At 32.8% G+C, this 25,555-nt stretch overlaps 4 protein-coding genes across 4 annotated transcripts in view; all 4 read right to left on the reverse strand.

Annotated features, from left to right (window-relative positions):
- Window positions 1-1,329: 1,329 nt before the first annotated feature.
- LOC142224809 (uncharacterized) lies at window positions 1,330-14,404 on the reverse strand. Its single transcript, XM_075294595.1, has 8 exons — window positions 14,104-14,404; window positions 13,668-14,032; window positions 12,597-13,608; window positions 10,366-10,521; window positions 9,029-10,292; window positions 3,147-3,346; window positions 2,422-2,963; window positions 1,330-2,362 (listed from the first exon to the last, which is right to left on the reverse strand). Exons 1-8 carry the CDS (start codon window positions 14,248-14,250, stop codon window positions 1,378-1,380), a joined length of 4,671 nt encoding a protein of 1,556 aa, XP_075150710.1. The 5' UTR covers window positions 14,251-14,404; the 3' UTR covers window positions 1,330-1,377.
- A 1,677-nt stretch (window positions 14,405-16,081) lies between these two features.
- Window positions 16,082-18,715, reverse strand: LOC142220847 (uncharacterized). Its single transcript, XM_075290224.1, has 3 exons — window positions 18,214-18,715; window positions 17,804-18,147; window positions 16,082-17,738 (listed from the first exon to the last, which is right to left on the reverse strand). The coding sequence occupies exons 1-3, from the start codon at window positions 18,346-18,348 to the stop codon at window positions 16,802-16,804; spliced, it is 1,416 nt and encodes a 471-aa protein (XP_075146339.1). The 5' UTR covers window positions 18,349-18,715; the 3' UTR covers window positions 16,082-16,801.
- Window positions 18,716-21,007: 2,292 nt separating this feature from the next.
- LOC142224815 (uncharacterized) lies at window positions 21,008-22,724 on the reverse strand. Its single transcript, XM_075294601.1, has 4 exons — window positions 22,700-22,724; window positions 22,610-22,620; window positions 22,082-22,545; window positions 21,008-22,026 (listed from the first exon to the last, which is right to left on the reverse strand). The coding sequence occupies exons 1-4, from the start codon at window positions 22,722-22,724 to the stop codon at window positions 21,069-21,071; spliced, it is 1,458 nt and encodes a 485-aa protein (XP_075150716.1). The 3' UTR covers window positions 21,008-21,068.
- Window positions 22,725-24,824: 2,100 nt separating this feature from the next.
- LOC142220853 (uncharacterized) overlaps window positions 24,825-25,555 on the reverse strand; it is a 955-nt gene continuing 224 nt past the window's right edge. The window contains exon 2 of the mRNA XM_075290232.1: window positions 24,825-25,555. This exon is cut by the window's right edge and continues 1 nt beyond it. Coding sequence (XP_075146347.1) covers window positions 25,324-25,555 — 232 coding nt within the window. The 3' untranslated portion in view covers window positions 24,825-25,323.

The raw sequence follows: 25,555 nt of genomic DNA on the forward strand, positions 1-25,555 counted from the left end.
AGTGTATAATTTTAATAATCAATGCTATCATTTGGAATTCTTTGAGTCGAAAATTTCAGTACGGGGTAAGCCCCCCAGTCAACGAAAATTAGCCCTTAATTTTTTATAGAAAATAAAGCTATGAAAAAAAATTAACAAAATTTTCAATAGAAGTAGTTTTGAAAAAATGTTCTATAGAAATAAAATTTTGACAAAATTTTCTATAGAAATAAATTTTTGACAAAATTTTCTATAGAAATAAAATTTTGAAAAAATTTTCTATAGATAAAAAATTTTGAAAATTTTTTTATAGATACAAAGTTTTGACAAAAATTTCTATAGAAATAAAATTTTGACGAAATTTTCTATAGAAATAAAATTTTGACAAAATTTTCTTTAGAAATAAAATTTTGACAAAATTTTCTATAGAAATAAAATTTTGACAAAATTTTCTATAGAAATAAAATTTTGACAAAAATTTCCTATAAAAATAAAATTTTTACAAAGTTTTCTATAGAAATAAAATTTTGACAAAGTTTTCTATAGAAATAAAATTTTGACAGTTTTCTATAGAAATAAAATTTTGACAAAATTTTCTATAGAAATAAAATTTTGACAAAAATTTTTATAGAAATAAAACTTTCTATAGAAATAAAATTTTGCCAAAAATTTTTATAGAAATAAAATTTTCACAAAATTTTCTATAGAAATAAAATTTTGACAAAATTTTCTATATAAATAAAATTTTCACAAAATTTTCTATAGAAATAAAATTTTCACAAAATTTCCTATAGAAATATAATTTTGACAAAATTTTCTATAGAACTAAAATTTTGACAAAATATTCTATAAAAATAAAATTTTGACAAAATTTTCTATAGGAATAAAATTTTGACAAAATTTTCTAAAGAAATAAAATTTTGACAAAATTTTCTATAGAATAAAATTTTGACAAAATTTTCTATAGAATAAAATTTTGACAAAATTTTCTATAGAATAAAATTTTGACAATATTTTCTATAAAAATAAAATTTTGACAAAATTTTCTATAGTAATAATTTTTTGACAAAATTTTCTATATAAATAAAATTTTGACAAAATTTTCTATAGAAATAACATTTTCACAAAATTTTCTATAGGAATAAAATTTTGACAAAATTTTCTATAGAAATAAAATTTTGGCAAAATTTTCTATAGAAATGAAATTATTAAATTTTAATTTATTTTTATTAAATTTTATTAAATTTTTCTTAAATTTTGTCTCAAGTTAATTTCTTGAGCCAGTAAACCCTTAAACATATACTGCTTTTATAATGTGGAATCTTTGGATTTTTTAAAATAAAAATACAATTTGTTTTAAATATTACTACGGAATTCCTATATTTGAGGAAAGTTTACTTATGAACTTAAAAAATGCATGAACATTTTTGATGGTATATTTCCTTCATCTATATGACCCGTTTTCGTGCGATGAACCTTGAGCAAATGAGTCTGTGAGAATTTAGTACCACATACGTTACAGCTATAGGGCATTTCACCAGTATGTACACGAGTATGAATATTTAAATCCTTTGAATATTTAAAACTTTTTTCACAATGCTTGCATTTGTAGGGTCTCTCGTCAGAGTGAGATCGCATATGTGAAGATAATTTCGCCGATACCCGAAAGGCCTTATCACATAATTTACATTTATAAGGTTTCTCACCGGTATGTACCCGCTGATGATATTTTAGTTCTGAAACGCGGGGAAATGCTCTTTCACAAAGTTCACACTTAAATGGCATATCGCCTGTATGCCTTCGCATGTGGATAGTCAATTGAGTTTTATTCGGAAAGGAACTACCACATATCGAACACAGTGGACGATGAATTTCCGTCTTTTTCGATTTTTTCGTATTTCCAGCTTCGCTAGAAAGCTGTTCTTGCGTTCCACTATGCTTCTCTTTGGTATGTCGTTTTAAATATTTGTCCTTTGTATAGCTACGGGGACATTTATCACATTGGTACGTTTTTTCTCTTTGAGGTAATAAATCTTTGACCGATTCTGGACCATGTCTCGTACGCATATGATAATACATGCTATAGGAACGAGTAAATTTAGCACCACAAATGGGACAAGAACATTTTTGGTCTTCAGGAACATGAGCATTTATACAATGACTTTTAAAGGCTTTGCAATTTGTGAATACTTTATCGCATTGTGGACAGGCTACGGCAACATCCATTTCTTCCTGATTACTCGTTGTCTTGGTAAACGCTCGTTTTCCCTTTGATCCCAATTTGTGACTAGTTTCTGAAATAGTTGACATATTGTCATCATCACTTTCGTCTTCTGTATATCCGTTTGAGGAGTCCGAATCGAGTTTATCATCCAAATTGGCTCTAAATTTAAAAAGAAAAAAGCAATTAAAATATGACTTATTACATTGGCATCTACCTACTGCTTATCATCCCCCACTTTCTCATCATGTGGAATCGCAGTATCGTTCAAAATGTTATCTTGACTTGTTGCAATTTTAGGCTCTACCACCATTTCATATCGATTTGCTGTTTCCTTTTGATCGGCATCCGTGTCTGCATCTATTTCTTCTTTAATTTCCATAATATCTTTCACATCAAATTCCGTTTCCTGTACAATCTTTTCAAGTGGATTTGGGAGAACTTTAGTTTCATTATCTTCTCCAGCCAATGGATTGTATAGAGGATTTTTCTTTTTAGTCTCAACATTTAGTTCGTCTAGATTGTTTTTTACAGACTTTTTTAATTCCGTATCGTCATCTTCGACTTTAATTTCCAAACACTTCCATATATCTATTTCCGATTCTTCCATACATTTATCAACTGAAGAAGTTTCAAGCGATGAAGACAAATATTTAACATTTGCTTCCTTTACTTGATTTAAAAATTCATAGGACGATGTAAGCCCTTTTATGCAAGGACCACAAATAAATTTCGGTGTTTCAGGGTTCGGATCAGTTTTTACCTGTAAAAAAGTCGTTTAGAATAGTAGAAAATTTCAACATATGTACATATATCTCTCCCGATTAGTAATATTGTGATATATCCCATAATTTCGTAACTGGAATCTTCTCCGTTTTGGAAATCAAATTCCTGTACAACTTTTGATTAACATCGGAAATGTTTTTCACCAGGATCTAATTCTTACGTCTATATTTGCTACTTCCTTTAGGAGATCAGCATACGCTAAAAGTGGTTCAGCAGAACGGACATCCCAAATAGATTTCAATCCTTTTGTCTTCCGAAAACAGGCTCGACATTTAACTATCGGTTTGAAGCTCATGGCGTCTTCCTTAAACCAATATTTGAGATAGTTGGAAGCGAAGGACTTTGTTGACTTTTTGTTTTACCAACTACCAATAGGTAAACAGTGAATTGACCCTTCATTTATTTTTTTTTTGTTTTGATTTTAAAGTTACTTCATAAACATTTTTTTCTAAAAATAATTTTTTCAATTGGAAATTAAAATTTTATACATATATTTCGTAGAAAACACATATATATGTATTTTGGGCTAATTTTGGGTAATTTAATTGTACCAAACCCGTAAATATTAATTTTTCTTCTTCCATTTGATGCAAAAAAAAGGAATTTTGTTTATGAAGCGGTTAATTACCAGATATGATATTTTAATTTACTCTGGCAACACTGTTTCTATATATTTTCAACGGCGTTGAATGCCCTTTTCCAGCTGTCGTCATTATTTGAAAACGGTAAATTTTTGCAAAACCGCGCAAAAAGAGTTACAGTTGAAAATATAGAAAAAATTAACTGTGTGGTGTAAAATATTCAATTGTAAATTTAGTTGAATGTGTTTTTTTTAACTCAAATGTAGGCAAAAATCGAATATAATAATTTGCTACATTGATGTGATATTCTTCCATAAATACATTTTATGTGCAAAACGATTAAGTCGGTAAGTATAAAAATGTTTGGTCATTATATTTCCGGGACTGATTTTAGTTGAATGCGTCTTATTTCAGAATCAAGTGCTTGGACATATGTACATACATTTTAAGGGCAAAAGGTAAGTGAGAATATTCTTTTCTTATCGAATAAAACTGTTGGGTCATTAATATTCTGGTGACTTTCATATACATATTGTTGTAACAGTTTTTATGTGGTTTCATCCATTTTGTTCTGTTCTTTGGAAATGCATTTAGTATCCAGATCAAGCAACTCTGCGACAAGGATGGATGTGTCCAGAGTGATCTGATGGTGAGTCGGGTAGGTTTAACTGGGCAACTGAAATAGTGACTAGTGGCCGTTTGTTACATACGGGACACACGTCACCAACGCTGCTATCAATTACTGATAGGAAGGAATTGAGGCGGCTGCACTTGCCTGATCTTAGTTAGGCGAACATTTGTATGCCGCGGGAAGAGATTTCCCATATAAGTATATGTTACGGACTATTTTATTACGTATACTGATTTTGGCAGGTGTCTATTGAACCAGTAGGATTCACCGACATATATTGACGGTAGCATTTTTGAAAAGGAATTTAATTGAAGACTAACACTCGTGGTATGACTAAATTCATAGGTGAGGGAAAATTCATTAAAATATTTAGATAAATTCTTCGCTCATTGTTATATGCTTATATTTCTCTTTAAAATGAGTAGGCGTTAATTGGCCTAGCAAAGATTTTCCAAAATGGAAACGCAGCAATGTATTAATTTAATTCTGGAGCCTCACTTCTCATCACCTATCGATTATATTTATAAAGGGATGGGGCTTCCAGGACGAATACTTTAACCCAATCCACAATGGATCATAATTCATTTCATTTCATTTTTCATTATTCTCCAAAGTAATAATTCTATCGTATTAAACCCCATTTTTATACCCTCCACCATAGGATGGGGGTATATTAACTTTGTCATTCCGTTTGTAACACATCGAAATATTGCTCTAAGACCCCATAAAGTATATATATTCTGGGTCGTGGTGAAATTCTGAGTCGATCTGAGCATGTCCGTCCGTCTGTTGAAATCACGCTAACTTCCGAACGAAATAAGCTATCGACTTGAAACTTGGCACAATTAGTTGTTATTGATGTAGGTCGAATGGTATTGCAAATGGGCCATATCGGTCCACTTTTACGTATAGCCCCCATATAAACGGATCCCCAAATTTGGCTTTCAGACCCTCTAACAGAAGCAAATTTCATCCGATCCGGCTGAAATTTGGTACATGGTGTTCGTATATGGTCTCTTACAACCATGCAAAAATTGGTCCACATCGGTCCATAAATATATATAGCCCCCATATAAACCGACCCCCCGATTTGGCTCCCGGAGCCTCTAAGAGAATTAAATTTCATCCGATCCGGTTGAAATTTGGTACATGGTGTTGGTATATGGTCTCTAACAACCATGCAAAAATTGGTCCACATCGGTCCATAATTATATATAGCCCCCATATAAACCGATCCCCAGATTTGACCTCCGGAGCCTCGTGGAAGAGCAAAATTCAACCGATTTGTTTGAAATTTGGTATGTGGTGTTAATATATGGCCTCAAACACCCATGCAAAAATTGGTCGAAATCGGTCCATAATTATATATAGCCCCCATATAAACCGATCCACAGATTTGACCTCCGGAGCCCCTTGGAAGAGCAAAATTCATTCGATTCGGTTGAAATTTGGTACGTGAATTTAGTACATGATGTTTAACAACCATGCCAAAAGTGGTCCATATCAGTCCATAATCATATATAGCCCCCATATAAACCGATCCCGAGATTTGGTTTTGGAGACACTTGGAGGAGCAAATTTCATCCGAGTAAGTTGAAATTTGGTACATTGTGCTAGTATATGGCCGTTAACAACCATGCCTAACTAGGTCGATATCGGTCTATAGTTATATATAGCGCTCAGATAAATAGATCCCCAATCACACAAAAATTGGTCTATATCAAGTTCATAATTGTATATAGCCCACATATAAGCGACCCCATATTTCAATTCTGGCTCTCTACGTACCGTGCAAAAGTCCATATCGATTCGTAATTATTTGTAGACTTACCTATACATACCTTTTTTGTCTAATATATACCACGTATGGACTAACTCACAATTTAGAAAACGATGTTAAGAAGTTTTAAGATACCACAACCCAATTAATTCGATTGTGGAGGACAGTCTTTCGTAGAAGTTTCTACGCAATCCATGGTGGAGGGTACATAAGATTCGGCCTGGCCGAACTTACGGCCGTATATACTTGTTTTCAATTCAATTTATATTTATTAAGACTTATAATGATGATGGCGGCCACTAAAATAATTCTTAAATCTGTTAACTGAGAAAAAGTGCTAGCTATGAACACCACCAATGATATTTCGATTATGAAACAATTAATAGAATAGAAGGTATAATAATTTGTGTATTCGGTACAGTAGGTGAAAAACAAAAATCTCATAAGAAGATTAGAAGGCAATGATCTTTTTATAGCTTTTAAACTAACACCAATTTTCGAAGTGAAATACCGTCAAATGTTCATACCATTTGACTCCAAATACATACCGAGCTGTCCTATTCACAATGAATGTAATTTTATTTTTATTAAAATTCTGAGTGCCCGATACCATTTTCAAACAGTAGTTCACTTGTATCATTAGAAATGCGATTTTGCGCCTGATGCGAAGTGACAAATGTAACTCACAGTCAGGGCTGTGGAGTCGGAGTCTGAAAATTTTGCTCGACTCCGTCTCCGGCGAAACAAAATTTGAAAAACACTTAATATCTTAGTAACTAAAGAAATATTTCGACAAATTAGATTCGACTGGGGTTTTTAATCGAACAACGAAAAACGAAGTACTGGATTTCAGGCCATTCAAAGTGTATTTATATGGGTGAAATTTCACGGTGATATAAAGAGTAGGTTTTACTAGAATATGGGCTGAATTGATCAATTGAATAACATATTAAACTATCGATTTTTAACCCTATATAAGCTCTTGATAAATGTACAATTTTAAGGCAATATAGCAGTAGAACCTAATATTCTAAATTTTTGGCAGGCATGTCGAGTTCGAAGATGGGTCATACAGGACAATTTTGTGATATAGCACCTACATATAAACCCATCTCCGATTTGTTTTAAGAATTGTTTCCCAGTCTAAAATTTTCATAAGATTTGTCAGAAATTTTGAGTTATTTGAGATCCATAAATAAATGCGGAAATTTCCCGTCGGCCCAGATTTTGTATATGGAGATAATTACTTGAGAAATCTCCATATACACCCGATGTCCTTGGAAGCTGTAATTTTAAATTAAACCTTTGCCAACGTAACATCTGAGGCGGTCTTTTGGGAGAACGTTTGTTTCATCAAAGCCACTCGAAATTCTTTACATTAAATTAATGGCCTGTAATGTCCATAACTGATAGACCATTTATAAATCGATGTTTCACCATTTTACTTCTATAGAAACAACAACTGTCCGGCTATTCCAGTCATATATTGTATGGTAGTGGTTATTTAAAATTCCGCCCGTCCTAATTTATGGCAGTTTATGTTTGTTTTATATATCCGACACATTACATTTTTTAACATCCAAACTTTCTATCTGATTAGCCTGACATTTTGATTTGTGTGTATTTTCCTTTTTTATATAGATTTTTTTTTATAAAATGCCTATGTAGACCAATTTTTACTTCTTAAACTTCTTGAAGCCTAATTATTTTTTTGAAATTTTGTGTTTCTATGAATTCATATTCTGGAGATTATTGTTATCTACCCATATTTTTATGTGGTCTCTATATAGTCTTCTGTCGTATTTTAATTTATTGGCCTGAAATTAAACTGTAGAGTTCTTTAAATCCATAAAATGCTGAGATTTGTCGTCGAGTCCTATCAAAAATTAAAATTAGAGTACTTTTGGACATATAAACACGTATGGCAAAATAGATTACTTATATCGGTCTATTTTTGGAACACTACTTATTAGCCTCGACTCCGACTCCGGAAATGCTGGAGTCGGAGTCGAGCAAATTTGACTCGACTCCACAGCCCTGCTCACAGTTATACATTTCCCCAAGTCCAACTACCAGAGAGGTAATCAATATGTTACCCAAAATCCAAGCTCGGATCAATAATCACCGATATCCAGACATTTAACACTACTATTCACATAATTATAATTTTTGTAATAATTATATTAAATCATATAAATAAAATATAAATTATATAAAAAATGATTTAATTTTAGTTTAATATATTAAATTTATATAATAATTTTACAAAAAATATGATAATTAATTAAGAACTTTTCCGTAAGTCTAAGCGCTTTTAATAGTAAACTAATTCAGTATTTTAATTATAACTATTAACTTTGTTTGTGCATCATCACTGATAATGCCTCCATATGCGGTGTTGCGTATTTTTTTGGTGTTTAGGTAAAGAAATGTGCGTGTAGTTTTTCAGCTATTGAGAATATTGTATTCACATTAGTTTTAAGTATTATTATGATTTTTTCCCCTTTGCATTTGTAATTTCTTTAGCTTGTTGTACTTTTTTTTTAATATATCAAGGTATGGTCCAAGAGGGCTTAATTGATTAAATAAATGTTGGAATTGAATTGAAAAAAAATTATAATTACGTGAATAGTATTAAATGTCTGGGTCTGGATGTCGGTGATTATTGATCCGAGTTTGGTTTTGGGGGATCATATTGTTTGTCTCTTTAGTAGTTGGACTTAGAGAAATGTATAACTGTGGGTTACATTTGTCATTTTTCATCAGGCTGAAGAATAGTTTGCTTCAAGGAATGTATATAAGCAACACAAAGCCACAAATTGTTAGAGGTTTATATTAGAGAAATTTATGCTATATTACAGGAATGGTTGGTCAGGTTTAAGATTAATATCAACGGGTAGCCACAATTTACATTTTAAGAACCAATATATGAGTGAAATGTACCTATCCGTACATGCCCGTTAAAGAAACACAATAAAAATATTTTCCATGATTATCTGGATGTGTATTTTTGGACATAATTTAATATTCTAACTTAAAAATCTATTAGCTTTTTCCTAGTTGAGGAGTTGCATCATCCATATGACCCAATTTCGTACGATGAGCTTTAAGCGAATTGCTCTGGGTAAATGTACTACCGCAAACATTGCAGCAATAAGGCCTTTCGCCTGTATGTGTTCGCCTATGAATATTTAAATCCTTGGAATATTTAAAACTCTTCTCACATTGTTTACACTTATATGGCCTTTCGTTGGTATGCGATCTCATATGTGTTGCCAACTTCGTTGAGACTCGAAAAGCTTTATCACAAATCTTACATTTAAAAGGTTTTTCTCCAGTATGTATACGACGATGACACGTCAAATCTGATATTCGAGGAAATGCCCGGTCACATAGATCACATTGGAAAGGTTTTTCACCTGTGTGTCTTGTCATGTGAACAATAAGGTGCGCCTTGTTTGAAAACGAACTTCCACAAACAAAACACAATGGCCGCACTTCGGATTTCTTTTTGGAGTCTTCATCTGCTTTGCTTACGTTTTCTCCATTTTGATGTTTCTCCTTGATATGGCAATTCAATTGCCTTTTTTGTGTATACCGCCGGGGACACATTTCACATTGAAATGGTTTTTCTTTTCTAGGCAATATTAAATTGACATCATCGGGGTCATGCAGGGTACGCATATGTTTATACATATTGCAGGAACGGGTAAATTTAATACCACACAGGGGACATGCACATTTTTGCTCTTCTGGCAAATGGGTATTTCGCAAATGTCTACTTAACTCTGTTGAATTATTAAATATTTTATGGCATTTTAGACAGGGTACTGCAATGTCATCATCAGACTTGTCGATGCTTTTAGTTCTCTTAAACTTTTCTTTTATCTCTTCAGAAAAATTTGGAATTTCTATATTTGTGGCCTCATCCTCTAAATGCTCTTCGGTTTCTGAATTATCATCACTATAATCACGAATATCGCCTGGAGTATTTATGCCACCAATCTCTTCAGGTTCCAATGTGTGTGGGAGATCGACACACAAGCTCTCCTCCAAAGTTTGTTTGCTAATCTCCTTAATTTCATCGTCTTCCATTACAATTTCCCTTTTATTGTAAATTTTATTTTCCGTACAAGTCTGTATATCTATTTCAGACTCTTGCAAACAATCCATGGTTGGAATTCTATTCAAAATTGACCATATTTTTTCATCGACTTCTTTGACTTGCTTTATAAAAACGTATGCACTTTTAAGTTGTTGTGAACACTTCAGGCAAATATTTTGGGGAAATCTGTGCATTATATCTACATCATTCTGAAAAGATGTCGACGGAAACAAGGAATTTCTTTCAGATACGATTTATAATTAAAAATCTGTTAAAACTTACATTTAAGTGGACAATTTCCTTTATCAGTTCCGCATAAGACATTTCCTGTGAGGTTTTGTCTACATGTACCAATTGTCCCAAAGATTCCATACGATTACAGTATGTTAAGCACGTGCGACATTTGTTGCATATATCTTTTAAATCCATTTTTTTTAATTAAAATTATTTTTTATAAAGAAAATATCTCAACTTTTCATAGCTCTCGCTTTGTATGTTGTTGATATATTATTTGGTTTTATTTAAGATACAGATGCTTCTTCTTCATTCTGTGTAACATATGTTCATCCCCTTTTTTATTAAAAAAAAGGCACAGTAGCTTTTTGAATACTCTACCATGTTATGGAAATATCTTAATTTTGTCATTTCGTTTGTTACACATAGAACTGTTGGTGTTAGCTTTTATATTTTCCTTGCTGCCAAAAATACGTTGTGATAACAGCGGCTTCCCTTAAATAGAAAAATCGAGGTAATGGAATAATGGTTGGTATTTGGGAGCATGCCCGCCTTGCATACTGTCGTAAGCTATAAAAAGGAGGTCGCTTGTCATTGAGCTTAACATAGAATCGGGCAGCACTCAGTGATAAGAGAGAAGTTCACCAATGTGGTATCATAATGGACTGAATAGTCTAAGTGAGCTGGATACATCGGGCTGCCACCTAACCTAGTTGGCAAAAGGAAGAACGTCTCATTAGGGACAAAGAAGAAAGTTCTCCCATATTGATTTTTATGAATTTTCCTGTTTCTTTAATTTTATTTCTCTGCCCTTTTTAAGTAGAATTAACTTCAAAGTTTAAAAGTTTTGCTGTACTACTCCCGCCATGATCCGGTAATTGATCCACTATAGATGAAATAAAAAAAATGACTCTACTAACTTATTTTTTTATTGCTAATTAAAATCAATATGTTATGTTATCTAATATGAATCGGTCGAGAAATATATCTTTAAATATTCAAATATTGTTTATTTAGTTTTCATTATTTTTTTTTTGTCCCTGCTGTGTTTTATAACCGACAAAATTTTAAATTTATTGCAAAAACTGAGCAAAACAAAGTATTTTCATATATATCACCTTAAAAGAACTTCTTGTGAAGTAAAAATTAAATCCATCTCTAGAAGAGGATTTGTTTTGTACTTTAAAAGTAATGCCTTAGGAAGAACATACTATTTTGTTGCTGGGCTATATATCCTATATATCGTCCTTATACACAACAAATTTTATTCTGATTCCATCACGAAATTAATTGATACAATTAATTTTTTAATTCAAATGCAAATGGTTGTAAAAACCATCGATGCACCGTATAACGATGTTATCATTTTGGGGTTGTCAAAGCGTTCGTTAAACCATCGGAAAAGCGTATAAAATATTGTTTTCATGACGCTTTGAAAACGTTATTAAATACATTCGATACACCGTGGAATGATGTTATCATTTTGGGGTTTTAACAACGCTTTTTCCCACCGTGTATCAACCGTTTACAACGCTTTTACAACGCTTTTCCGATGGTTTTTGTCTGACTGGGTGCTTCTATCACAGAAATGAAATAGTATCAATTAAAAAATTGTCAGTCAATTAAAAAATTTATTAATACTATTAATTTGTGTGATTGATTTTTATTTCAATAAAAAATTTTTTTGATGCAATTAAAATTTTAATTGAATATTTTTTAAAACTCAATTAAGATTTTAATTGGAAAAATTTTCGTGAATTTTTTTCTGTGTAGGGGGCCTCATTACGTAGGGATAGCGTACACACCACGATCATCTTGTATCAACAACAAAAACATCTAATCACAAATTTCTTTAGGGGTAGTCTCATATACTTCTCTTAAATCTAAAACACAACCGACTGTTTTAGGATCTGTAATGAGATGTAATCGAGGCATAACTTCCCTGAGTGTTCCGAAGAAGATATTGATTGACAATTAATTTCAAAGTAAATGTCCGGAAATTAATTAAATCTGTCGTTCATCTTGGATCAATAACAAAAACATCTAATCACAAATTTCTTTAGGGGTAGTCTCATATACTTCTCTTAAATCTAAAACACAACCGACTGTTTTAGGATCTGTAATCAGATGTAATCGAGGCATAACTTCCCTGAGTGTTCCGAAGAAGATATTGATTGACAATTAATTTCAAAGTAAATGTCCGGAAATTACTTAAATCTGTTGTTATTTTGAAAATTTTCTTGACATACTAAATAAATACATTTGTTTTTAATTTATGTTAATAAATGCATTACTGGCGGAGCTTGTGATTTAGCGACTGTTGTACTATCTTCCATGTGTCCCAGCTTCATACGATGCGCCTTGAGTGAGTTACTCTGCGTAAATGTACTCCCACAAACAGTACAGAGATAAGGTCTTTCGCCTGTATGTATTCGATGATGAATATTCAAATCCTTGGAGTATTTGAAACTTCTTTCACACTGATTGCATTTATAGGGTCTTTCATCGGTATGCGATCTCATATGGGTGGCCAGTTTTTTATAAACTCGAAAAGCTTTTTCACACAGTTTGCATTTGTAAGGTTTTTCACCCGTATGGATGCGACGATGACATTTCAATTCCGAATTGTGCGGGAATGCTCGGTCACACAAATCACATTGAAAAGGTCTTTCGCCAGTGTGTCGTCTCATGTGGACTATAAGGTAAGCTTTTTTCGAAAACGAGCAGCCACAAATCGAACATAATGAACGATCCTCGGCTGCTTTAGCTTTAGAATCATCGGTAGTCTTATCACCAACATCCCCTTCATTGCTGTGCTTGGCTTTTATATGATTGTTTAAATGTTTCTTCTTGGTGTATTTCTGTGGACACTTGTCGCACTGATGCATTTTTTCACTGGCCGGCAGTAAGGTTTTGACTGTATCTGGATCGTGTTGTGTACGCATGTGTTTGAACATATTACAAGTACGAGTGAATTTCACTCCACACAAGGGACATGTACATTTTTGTTCTTCCGGAACATGAGTGTTTCGCAGATGGCGTGCTAATACTTTCGAATTCTTAAAAATCTTATTGCATTTCGTACAAGGCACTGCTATAGCCAAATCCTCAGAATCATCCTCTTTGGAGGTATTTTTCTTACTTTCTCCTCGACTGCCTTTTTGGCCATAAGGATCATTTGCATTGAAATCATTACCATTATCTATTTCGGAATCACTAGAATCGGAGAAGTCTGCATCTCTCTTTGAGGAATCCGATTCAAAGCCGAAATCATCATCATGTGGCAAAGATCTAAAGTGGAAAAAATACTACTGTGTAAAATATTTTATTTATTCAAAGCTGAGACTTACAAATCATACGGAGTATCTTCGGCGTTTGGTTCTTTTGACATCTCGTTTGTTTTGTCGGTTTCCAAGGGTGTTTCATATATTGCATTTTCGTCCTCTTCCATAGGCTTTACACTTTCCAACTCATCTCGCTTAATCTCATCTGTATTTTCCAGTTTTATCTCTAGACATATATTTATATCTATTTGAGATTCTTGCAAACAGTCCAGAGGGGGATCCTTATCGGGCGGGATTTCTGTGTGCAGCATTGCGAGCAGTTTTTCATTGGCTTCCTTGGCTTGAATTATAAAGGCATGTGAAGATTTTAGCTTTCGAGCACAGCATGTGCATATGAATTGAGGCAGTTCCGAGATTTTGTCATCTTCAATCTGCATTAGAACAACAAAACTTGGCCATATATATCTAACTAGAAAAAGTTTTGCCTAAAGTTGTTACTCACATTTATGTTGGTGACTTCCTTCAATAATTCGGCATAAGATATTTCTCTTGATGTATCTTCAATTGCCATTTTCTCAAGCAATTGTAAACCTTTACTTCTATTTAAACAAGTTCGGCATTTGTTGTTAAGATTTTTTTGTTTATCCATATTTTGCAGTTTTACCAATTCACAACAAGAAATCTACATCTGTATTTGGCGTTGTCTGACAGATACCAATACCAGATACATTTTGACAATTCCATCTCTCAGAAGTCAGTGTGGAGAGAAAAATGTTTGTTTTGGTTTAAGATTTCGAAAAAACAGCTGTTTACGAAATTTCAAAACGTTCATAAATTGGTTATATGTAACATTATTTAAATTAAACATTTTTTGAATTAATTTTTAACACAAAAAATATGGCCTATATTTTTATAATTAAAATCCTAATTGAATTTGAAAAAAATATTGGCTGCACAGATTAGTAATGCGGTATTGGCAACAAATGGCGTAGTTTGGGATAAAAACATCGTTCCATATTTTTCATTTTCACTATGAGTCATTTGTCCGGAGTGTAAAAAACATAGGGTTTTTGAATCTCAATAAGATGAAAAGTGGACAACATCGATGGTCAAGCCGAATATCCATGGAAAGAAGACTATGCTGTGGTGTGGTTTACTGCCGAGAATTGTGTTATAAACAGCCTCAATATTTGGAAAGGCATGAGATGATGGACGCAGCACGACCACATATTGCAAAAAATCTATTTGGAAACACTCAAATCCAAAACCCTTAAACACCTATTTAGAAAGACTCAAATGGAAAGTCCAATACCCTTAAAAATCATATGGCCCAGACTTTGATCCTTCTGATTACCACTTGTTCCTATCGATGATGCTGGTTGATCAGTATTTTCATTTTTATGAGTAAGACAGAAATTAGGTTGATTCCACGGTTGCCACTCGAGCCAAAAATAATTTACCAAAAATTTGAAGAAAATTTTATCAAAAACTACCAAACAAGAAAATCTTATTTTACAAAAATATATTTCTATAGAGGGTGACCCAAAAAGGACGGAAGGATTAAAAATAACTGTAATTTTTTTGTTTTTATTTGTATGCGCAGTTGCTCTATCTTGCTGGAACCACCATATGTTTTGATTATTCTCAACATGTGGACGCAAAAAATTGTCTATCATAGTCCTATACAGGGCCCCGTTAACCGTTTCTGGGTGACCCTCCACATCTTCGAAAAAATATGGACCGATAATTTTATCAGCTATAACACCGCACCAAACAGTACATCTGTAATTCACGCTGATGTAATGCCCTAGGATTGTGAGTGCCCCAAAATCTACAATTTTGTTTGTTTACATATCCATTTAAGTGGAAATGAGCTTCATCGCCCATTATAAGATTGTTTAAAAAGTTATCATTTTCTCTGGCTTCCAGAAGAATAAAAAAATTGAATGATTTTGACGCGTTGCTGCACATCACATCATAAATAACCTGAAAAAGACAAAAAATATTAAAAACATAAAAGATATAACCATTTTTAATCCTTCAGTCTTTTTTTTGGGCCACCCTAGAAAATTGGGTCAACATTTTTCTATTGAAAATTTGGTCAGAATTTTATTTCTATAGATAATTTTGTCAAAATTGTATTTTTATAGAAAATTTTCCCAAAATTTTATTTCTAAAGAAAATTTTCTCAAAATTATATTTCTATAGAAAATATGTGAATGCTACCAAAATTCTACCAATCTACCAAAGAGTAAAAAAATCGACCATTTTAGGTAGAATTCTAGCAACTGTGGCAACCGTGGTTGATTCCCGGATTGAGTCAAAAGACGATCCGTTTTTCCTCGCGGTATACGATGGGAAAAAGTAGCGGCTTGCAATGGACAACACTTCACTTGATCAGTTTGTTATAATGTTTTGGAACAAATTCTCAAGCTTTTAAAACAATATCGCTAAAAAACAATTTTTAATCTCAACAAAAATCAATCATATAAATTGAACCAATTTTTTTTTAGTTTTTTATTGTGTATAAATTTTATAATGATGTTATTCAGCTAATATGGTACATAACAAGAGTTTTTTTATTATTGTACCAATTAAATTTTTAACCCTTATACTACGTTGGGTAATAGATCGTATTCACCGTATCACCGAATTTCTTACTTTCTTACTACTCAGCATGAATTCAGCATATGTTGCCAATTAATACACTGAGTGGTAGAAATTGTTAATTATATTCGAACAGCAAGATATGAGGTGTTGAAAAATACGATTTGGGTCATCAAATGACCCCAACGTAGTATAACGGTTAATTCATTGATTTATCTGATATAAGATATAAGATAAGACTATACAATTCATCCTTATTTGAGCTTTTGCTTGACTTTAGTCCTGACTTTGGATATAACGAGTGATTCCAAAGGCAAGCTGCAGTCTGGGTACTGATTTCAAGACTATACAATTCATCCTTATTTGAGCCTTTGCTTAACTTTAGTCCTGACTTTGGGTATAACGAGTGATTCCAAAGGCAAGCTGCAGTCTGGGTACTGATTTCAAACCCATTTTCCTGATTTTGGGTATGACGAGTGATTCCAAAGTCAAAATGGAGTCTGGGTACTGGTTTTTGAGTACTGATTTCCCCCCAAAACAACTAATTTTCCATAATTGCGATTTAATTTTTTTTGTTTTTCTTGAGCTTTATATTATATTGTATCATTCGCATTTTTCATTTCATTCTCCATAAAATGATTTTTCTTTTTTTGATGCAGTTTTAGTGAACTGCTTTGGGTGAACGTACTATTGCATACATTACATTTATATGGTCTTTCGCCAGTATGTGTCCTCCTATGGATAACCAAATCCTTGGATTCTCTAAAAGATTTTTCACATTCCAAGCATTTGTAAGGTCGATCATTTGTATGAATACGCATATGAATTTTTAGCTTGTTTGACCTTTTGAAAGCTTTTGCACAAACATTACATTTATATGGGGCTTCTCCTGTATGCGTTCGACGATGAACTTTAACCTCATAGGATCGTGTAAAACACCGATCACAAAGGTCACATTTGAAGGGTTTTTCGCCGGTATGTTTTCGCCTGTAATGGATTGCTAGATTGGATTTATTCGTACTCGTTAAACCACAAAGTGTACAAAGATATTGTTTCCGAGGTTGCTTTGGCTTTTTGGCTACACTCCCTGGGCCATGTTTACTTTTTATATGAGCCCGCAATTTGTATTTATCGCTATAGGAACGTTGACATTGATCGCATATGTCAGTTTTATTTAATTTTCTAGGCTGAATTTGATGCTCTCTAACAGTTTCGGTATTATGGAATGCCCTCATATGGGCATACATATTGTAACGACGACTGAATTTCGCAGGACAATTAGGACATTGTATTTTAAGTTCATCCGGTAGGTGGGTGTCTTTTTTGTGGCGGTTTAATAAAAGTGAATTTGCAAAAACTCGCTCACATTCATCACATTTTACAGGAATCATTTCATTATCAAAACAAGTCTGTGTTTTACCTTCATTATCATCTAAAGGATCATTGTGCCAACTTTCATTAGAGCTTATCGATTCATCGCAGGACTTGAGAGAATATTTATCCAAATCTGAGATTATTTCCTCAGAATGCCTAAAAAAATTAAATAGGACAATAATTGTGGAATATATTTTCATCATTATGTGTGTTTAACTTACATTAAATTCGGATCATTTTTTATTTTCTCTTCCGGTTCGGTGGGAATGTTGGGAGAAATCATACTAACCAAATTTCTTGAAAACATTCGTTGTTTCATGTGTTCTAGTTCAATATCATAGCTCATATTTTCCTCCTTTAAGTGGAGAGTTCGATTTTTCTCTTGAGTTTTGGTAAAATTCTGACTTTCCTTGGGACTTTCCGATTTTATGTTAACTTCCACTATACTCACAAAATACTCATAAGATTCATGGATCTTTTCAATAAAATTATACGAATCACTTAGTTTTTTGCTGCAAATATTACAAATGTGTTGCGATATTTTGTATTCATCATCAGGTTTCATCTAAAAGTATACAAGTATTACTTGATAAGTACTCTCCTCTTGGTGTGAAATCTGTTTACAACTTACCTCAAGTTTTGTAATGCACTTTAATATATCCCTATAAGTTTTATCTATTTTCAATTTTCTTGGTTTAACATCTATGGAAATCATTTTTTGTTTCATCTTTGAACAAGTCCGGCATTTGTTTTCTATTGCATTCATGGCCCTTTTGGGTTTGTATAAAATTAAGCAGCTGTTTTAATACTTTGTTATTTATATTTCTGCAATTTCTGACAGTTTGCAATGGGTGATATAAACCACCCCCAATATTTCAAGAGATGAAGAGAAGCTAAATATGCATATCTGGATTGGTTCTTGGTGTATTTTGAAAATCTTGTTGATTTATTTTTTGCTTAGTGGTTCCTTTAGATGAGAAATTATTTCAACCGTATATGTTAACCACCGAGCATACCTGTTTTTAAAAGAAAATTTGAAAATCTTATCGTTTTATAAAATATACCTACAAGATATGAGATTCTAGTTAAATAGTTGAAAACCGATTGAGATTTAGGTATATCGTCCAATTTGGGTAGATATGATCTGCTATAAGGCAAAATTTCCAAAAAAACATTTTTAATATATTTATTACACTGAAAAAAATTATATCAGCAAAATATTTCCAATTAAAATGTTGATTGAAGTTGATAAAATTGTTCAATTAATAAATTAATTGATACAATTAACTTTTTAATCAAGATAGAAACATTAAGTTAATTAAGTCAATGATTGAAAATTTTATATTAAAAATTAATCGATTACATTTTTAATCGGAAGATTATATGACTTAATCTAATTTTATAATAATTTTTAATTAAAAATTTATTTCAAACATTCAATTTTGTAATCAAACTAAAAATATTGAGTCAGTTAAGAAAGTTTGAATTAATAAAATTTCCTTATGAAATCAATTATTTTTTATGCACAATTAAAACTGTGATTGATACAATAATTTTCGTGATTGAAGACATTTCAATTAACAAATTAATTGGATCAATTAAGTTTTGTGATTCAATCAAAAATATTTTTTCCAATATTTTTGTCTGTTTCAGATGAACTAAAACATTTTATAGTGTAAAAAATAACAGGCAATGTTTGCTATTTGAGCCAAAAGTCATAGGCATTGATTTGGATTTGATAAATATAGAAGTGGTGAAGATGGTTCATCTTCTTTTATACCCTCCACCATAGGATGAGGGATATATTATCTTTGTCATTCCGTTTGTAACACATCGAAATTCTGAGTCGTCTGTGGGAATCACGCTAACTTGCGTGCGAAACAAGCTACCGACTTGAAACTGGGCACAAGTAGTTGTTATTGATGTAGGTCGGATGGTATTGCACATGGCCATATCGGACCCCGTATACGTATAGCTCCCATATAAAACGACCCCCAGATTTGGCTTGCGGATCCTTCTGAAAAAGCAAATTTCATCCGATGCGGCTGTAATTTGGTACATGTTGTTAGTATATGACCACTAATTTCCATGCAAAAATTGCTTCATATCGGTGCATAACTATACATAGCCTCCATACTAACCGATCCCCCGATTTGACCTCTGAAGCCTCTTGGAGGAGTAACATTCATCCAATCCGGTTAAAACTTGGTACATAGTGTTAGTATATGATGTCTAATAACCATGCAAAAATTGGTCCATATTGGTCCACAATTATATGGAGCCCCTATATAAACCGATCCCCAGATTTCACCTCCGGAATCTTTTGGAGGAGCAAAATTCTTCCGATCCGATTGAAATGTGGTATGTGGTGGTAGTATATGGTCTTTAATAACCATGCAAAAATTGGTTCATATCGGTCCATAACTATATATAGGCCCCATATAAACCGATCCACAGATTTGACATCAGGAGCCTTTTGGAGGAGTAAAATTCATCCGATCCGGTTAAAACTTTGTACATGGTGTTAGTATATGATGTCTAATAACCATGCAAAAAATTGGTCCACAATTATATGTAGCCCCTATATAAACCGATCCCCAGATTTGAATTCCGGAATCTCTTGGAGGAGAAAAAATCATCCCATCTGGTTGAAATTTAGTACGTGGTGTTAGTATGTAGTCTCTAACATGCAAAAATTGTCCATATCTGTCCATAATCATACAGAGCCGCCATATAAACAAATCCCGATATTTGGTTGTGGAGCCTCTAGGAGGAGCAAATTTCATCCGATACAGTCGAAATTTGGTACATTGTGCTAGTATCGGTCTATCGTTATATATAGGCCCCAGATAAACCGATCCCCAATCACACAAAAATTGGTCTATATCGGTTCATAATTGTATATAGCTCCCATATAATATATAACCCCCATACTTCAATTCTGGTTCTCCGGTTAGCGCGCAAAAGTTCATATTGGTTCGTAGACTACCCCATATAAGTATTTAATCTTTTTGTTTAATAAATACCACCTATGGACTAACTTAGAATTCAGAAGACGATGTTAACAAGTTTTAAGATAGCTTGCCATCGGTAAGTATTACCACAACCCAAGTAATTTGATTGTGGATGACACTCTATAGTAGAAGTTTCTACGCAATCCATGGTAGAGAGCAGAGAACTGCAACCGGTGGCTTTTTTTCATATTGCAATCTTATTGATTTTTTGTGTTCTTTGCCTTAAAAAGCAAACGAGAATATTTGCTGATCAATTTAGAGCATACTATCAAGTCGTACTGTAGATCATTCTACACATTTGATATAAAATGCAAAAATTGCTGTTTTGCTGAATTATAAATATATAACAGAAGACGAGTGTGCGAATTCAGGTTACGCTTTTAGCCAATTGAGAAATATTGGAGCCTACCATTTTTACAAAATAATTTAAGGCATATCGTATATTTCTAGCATTATTAGTAATATCAGTAAATTATGTCTCCGGATTTTGTATAACTTCATGATGTTTCGTTTTTGTCTGATGCAGTCTTAATGAATTACTTTGGGTAAAAGTACTATTACACACGTTGCATTTATATGGTCGTTCGCCCGTATGGGTTCTTTTATGAATATTCAGATCCTTACTTTGCTTGAAGGCCTTTTCACATTGCGTACATTTATAGGGTCTTTCATTGGTATGTATACGCATATGAACTTTCAATTTATTCGATCTTTTGAAAGCCTTTTCGCATATGGTGCATTTGAATGGAGACTCGCCCGTGTGTACACGGCGATGTACTTGCACATCGTATAATCTCGCATAAGCTCGACCACAAAAGTCACATTTAAAAGGTTTTTCACCAGTGTGGCGTCTATAGTGGATATTCAAGTTGGATTGACTGGTACATATTAGACCGCACAGTGTACACAGATAACGTTTCGGTGTTTGTTTTTCCTTACTATTTGGGCCGTGTTTATTCTTAATGTGGGCCATTAGTTTGTATTTATCGCTGAAGGCTCGATTGCACTGGTCACAAACATCTGTTCTGGTTAAATTCCTAGGCTTTATTTGGTGTTCTCTAACAGTTTCATTTTTATGGAATGTTCTCATATGGGTATACATATTGTAACGACGACTGAACTTAACTGGACAATTTGGACATTGTATTTTCAATTCATCCGGTATATGCATGTCTTTTTGATGGCGATTCAATTGTATGGAATTGGGGAAAACGCGCTCGCATTCGTCACAACGCACCGGAAGCAATTTATCGTCAATGGGTTCAGGTGGTTCGGGTTCTTCTTCCTCCTCATCATTGTCGATTGCTGCCTCCTCATTGCTATCTAAGGGATCGTAAGAACTGTTTTCTTCGAGATTTTTACATTGTTCATTATCCCCATTAATTTGGTCGTCCACAAATACTGGCTCATTCAAAGCATTGTCGGGAAGACTATGAAGAGAAAAATGAATATCAAGGCGATTGAATAGTATAAGTTTTAACTTACAATTCTTGAGCATCGTCTTCATTTTCTGATTCAGATTTTATGGAAACGTCAACTTCTGCCGCAGCTACATTTTTATACGCCTGAGTTTCTTGGGTGTCTGAGCCGCTGGTGTCGGCCGGTGCTGGAAATTGTTTGCTAAAATCATCACTTGAATTTGAGCTATGGGAACTTTTTTCCACCTTCTCTTCTTTAGAGAGCTGATACAATAGACCCTCTGTTATGTCAAATTCTTCGTACTCCTCTTTAATATAGGGCTTTTCAGATTCACCGCTTGCCACATCCTCCTCTTTAAAAGGTTTTTCGTATTGATCATCTTTTAGTTTCTGTGTTACATTTAAGAATTCTTCATTGCATTCACGAACTTGTTTAATGAAAGTATATGAGTCTCGTATCTTTTTACAACAGGTGCAACATATGCCCTGTGACGGTGATTTATTATTGCCTTTGCCATCGTTCGCTTCAATCTGTTGGAAGTAATACGAATGTATATTAGAGATGCACCATTACGATACAATTCGAAATTCTTACCTCAACATTGGCTATAAATTTCAATAGTTCCACATACGTTTTGTCAGCATTCAACAATCTGGGCTTTGTGCTTAACAATTTTAAACTTACATTGGTATTTAAACAAGTTCGACATGTTTTTTTTTTTATGGACGCTCATCGTGTAGGATTTTTATTTATTTTAGTCAATTGTTGTTCTATTTAGTGTTGGTAAAGTAACGAGTATTTGATTACAAGCACTCGTTAATAGTAAATGAGTACTCAATATCTCCAATGCCAGTTGTTTTCTTCTGTCGGCAAGCAAGTTGATGGTTTGGAAATAAAATTCTTGACTTATTGGAAAATATTAATTCAAGTTTTTGAAAATATTATATTTTGTAACGAATAGGGCCTCTATGAGGCTATGCTATTAATAAAGTTGAAATAAATAAATAAATAAAATCGTTTTATCAGTTAAAATGACACGAAAAGGATATATGGCTTCACCTTTGGAGAAAGTGAAAAATGTATCTGATTTCTCAAAAACGTTTGCATATGCAGAATTTTGAATTCGGTGTAGGTGGGAGCTTTACCAAACTTCCAACTGTTCATTGGAGACAACGTCTCATGCGAATAGTATGAATAATAATGTTGACTTCAGCTGGTCCAATCCAATTGTTTATTTTATTCCAATGTTGTTGTTTTATTCAAAAACCGTCGGAAATTTTAAACATTGGATCTCACGATAAAAATGAACTAAATATTTGCATCCACTGTCAATGGTAGAAAATGATGGATTTAAAAAGTTTGCAAATTGCAAACATCTGTAATACACAATGCCATCTAGATATACCCTGACGAAAAAAATACCGAATAGTGAATACAAAGTTGGCTCAAAAAATTTGAATGATTTGTGGAAATCTTTTTCTAACGAGACCTATATATCTACAACAGCACATTTATATAACACTAGAATAAAACTGGAGAATGTAATCCGCTTTTCTATACTGTTTTTAAATTTAGAAAGAACAAAATATTATTAAAAATTACCCACAATGTCTTTTTAATTTTTTTTATAAAAGTAACAAGTAGTAACGAATACTCAATTCAAAAGTAACGAGTAGTCAAAAGTAATCAAAATTTACAACACTAGTTCTATTCCTAGCCATTGTCATTTGTTGTTGAGGTATTCACAGTGAATGATTTCCTGCCAAAAACAGATACACTGCAAGAATTGCTTTTGTTCAAAAGAATGTAAGTTTAAGGAATATGAATTGAATTGAATATGAATTACCCAGAAAAAATGTGAAAGGTCTTCCTTAGTCATTACTTTTAATGTACATCCAAAAATGCTCTTCTTATATTTTAGTTCACAAGAAGTTCTTTTGAGGTGATGTATAAAAATCTTGGAATTCGATATATTTGCTAGATTATTAAAAACGTCATCATGTAGAGATAAAAGTCAAAAATTTTAAGAACAAATCTATATTTAGGGAACAAATCTGAAGAACTTGTTTCAAATTAAATTTAAATTATATCTCGATATAATTGAAAATTACCACTTAAATTGTTTAGGGAGAGTATACGTTTTAGATAATTATCGTTGCATAGTTTTAGGAGGTACATGTGTCCGCTTTGAAATAGTGATCACTTGTATAGTATTGGTAGCGCGATCATTTGTTAAGGCACAAATTACATTCGTAATCTTAAATGGATTTAGGATTAAAATTTACCAAATACATATAACAATATAGGGGAATTAAATAAAAAGTGGCACAACATGAGAAAAGGGTGACACCAAAATGTTAAAGTTATGGTTATTAGTGGCACAAAATTATCCCCACTTAGAAAAAGTCGTAAATTTGCCAAGCTAACAATTTACAGAAAACTTTACTTTCTGAATTTTTAAAATATTTATGAAATATAAGTAAGTTTAAGGTTTCTATTGTAATATACTCAAATTCTGTAACAAAATGTTTCTAATTTTTAAAGCTATACGTGCAAACATTTTATTTTCTTTTTCGTGAGAGCAAATTCTTTTTTTTTTGTCAGAGCAAATCCCACACAGAAAAAATTTTTCCAATTAAAATTTAAACAATTTTCCAATTAAATGTACAACATTTAATTGATTCTACAATTTTTTTATTTCAAACAAAAAATTGTATGTATCAATTAATTTTTAATTGGATCAATTAATTTTTAATTGACTTTTTATTTCTGTGATTGAAGGCATATCAATTAAAATTTAATTGGACCAATTAATTTCGTGATTGAGGACGAAAAATATTTATTTGTGTGGATGGCAGTACACTATTATTGGCCTCGTTTTGGCTTATTGTATTGTCTCAATAAATTGAAGAAATTGAAATTTCTCTAAGAAAACATATTTCCATTATATAGTTTTTGTTTTTTTTTAACCAATGCTTTTTTGTTTTATTTTGAGAATGAGTTGTGGCCGTGCCGTTTTTAAACGCTAAATTTTTAATTGCTAAATTAGCAAACAGTAAGAGCTTTTTCTTTTTGAGTTGCCTATGCTCTTTTTTCGGCTGTGTCCACTAATTAGTTTCGTGGAACTATATTACACATTATCTTACTGCTCTGGTACAAAGGATAGCAATTTTAAAATGCATAAAAGGCAACAGTCGTCGGGGTCTGTTGTTAGGTTAGGTGGCAGCCCGATGTATCAGGCTCACTTAGACTATTCAGTCCACAGTGGTGAACTTCTCTCTTATCACTAAGTGCTGCCCGATTCTATGTTAAGCCCAATGACAAGGGACCTCCTTTTTATAGTCGAGTCCGACCGGCGTTCCACATTGCAGTGAAACCACTTTGAGAAGCTTTGAAACACTCGGAAATGTCACCAGCATTACTGAGGTGGGGTAAACCACCGCTTTTTTGTGTTCGGTCAAAGCAGGAATCGAACCCACGACCTTGTGTATGGAAGGCGGGCATGCTAACAATTGCACCACGGTGGGTCTGTTGTTAATA

The sequence above is a fragment of the Haematobia irritans genome, chromosome 1 (assembly GCF_050003625.1).
Source record: "Haematobia irritans isolate KBUSLIRL chromosome 1, ASM5000362v1, whole genome shotgun sequence".
In the NCBI taxonomy this organism is placed as follows: Eukaryota; Metazoa; Arthropoda; class Insecta; order Diptera; family Muscidae; genus Haematobia; species Haematobia irritans.

What these genes read in the sequence shown, in the direction of transcription:
- LOC142224809 (XM_075294595.1), bottom strand. Translation starts at nt 14,250, where the DNA reads ATGGATAAACAAAAAAATCTTAACAACAAATGCCGAACTTGTTTAAAT. An exon ending in AGGAAATTGTCCACTTAAAT is followed by an intron (nt 10,293 to 10,365) that starts GTAAGTTTTAAC and finishes ACATCTTTTCAG; the next exon opens with AATGATGTAGATATAATGCA. An exon ending in AGGAAGTAGCAAATATAGAC is followed by an intron (nt 2,964 to 3,146) that starts GTAAGAATTAGA and finishes ACTTTTTTACAG; the next exon opens with GTAAAAACTGATCCGAACCC.
- LOC142220847 (XM_075290224.1), bottom strand. Translation starts at nt 18,348, where the DNA reads ATGAATGCAATAGAAAACAAATGCCGGACTTGTTCAAAGATGAAACAA. An exon ending in AGTGCATTACAAAACTTGAG is followed by an intron (nt 18,148 to 18,213) that starts GTAAGTTGTAAA and finishes GTATACTTTTAG; the next exon opens with ATGAAACCTGATGATGAATA. An exon ending in AAAAATGATCCGAATTTAAT is followed by an intron (nt 17,739 to 17,803) that starts GTAAGTTAAACA and finishes TAATTTTTTTAG; the next exon opens with GCATTCTGAGGAAATAATCT.
- LOC142224815 (XM_075294601.1), bottom strand. Translation starts at nt 22,724, where the DNA reads ATGTCGAACTTGTTTAAATACCAAT. An exon ending in GAAGACGATGCTCAAGAATT is followed by an intron (nt 22,027 to 22,081) that starts GTAAGTTAAAAC and finishes TTCTCTTCATAG; the next exon opens with TCTTCCCGACAATGCTTTGA.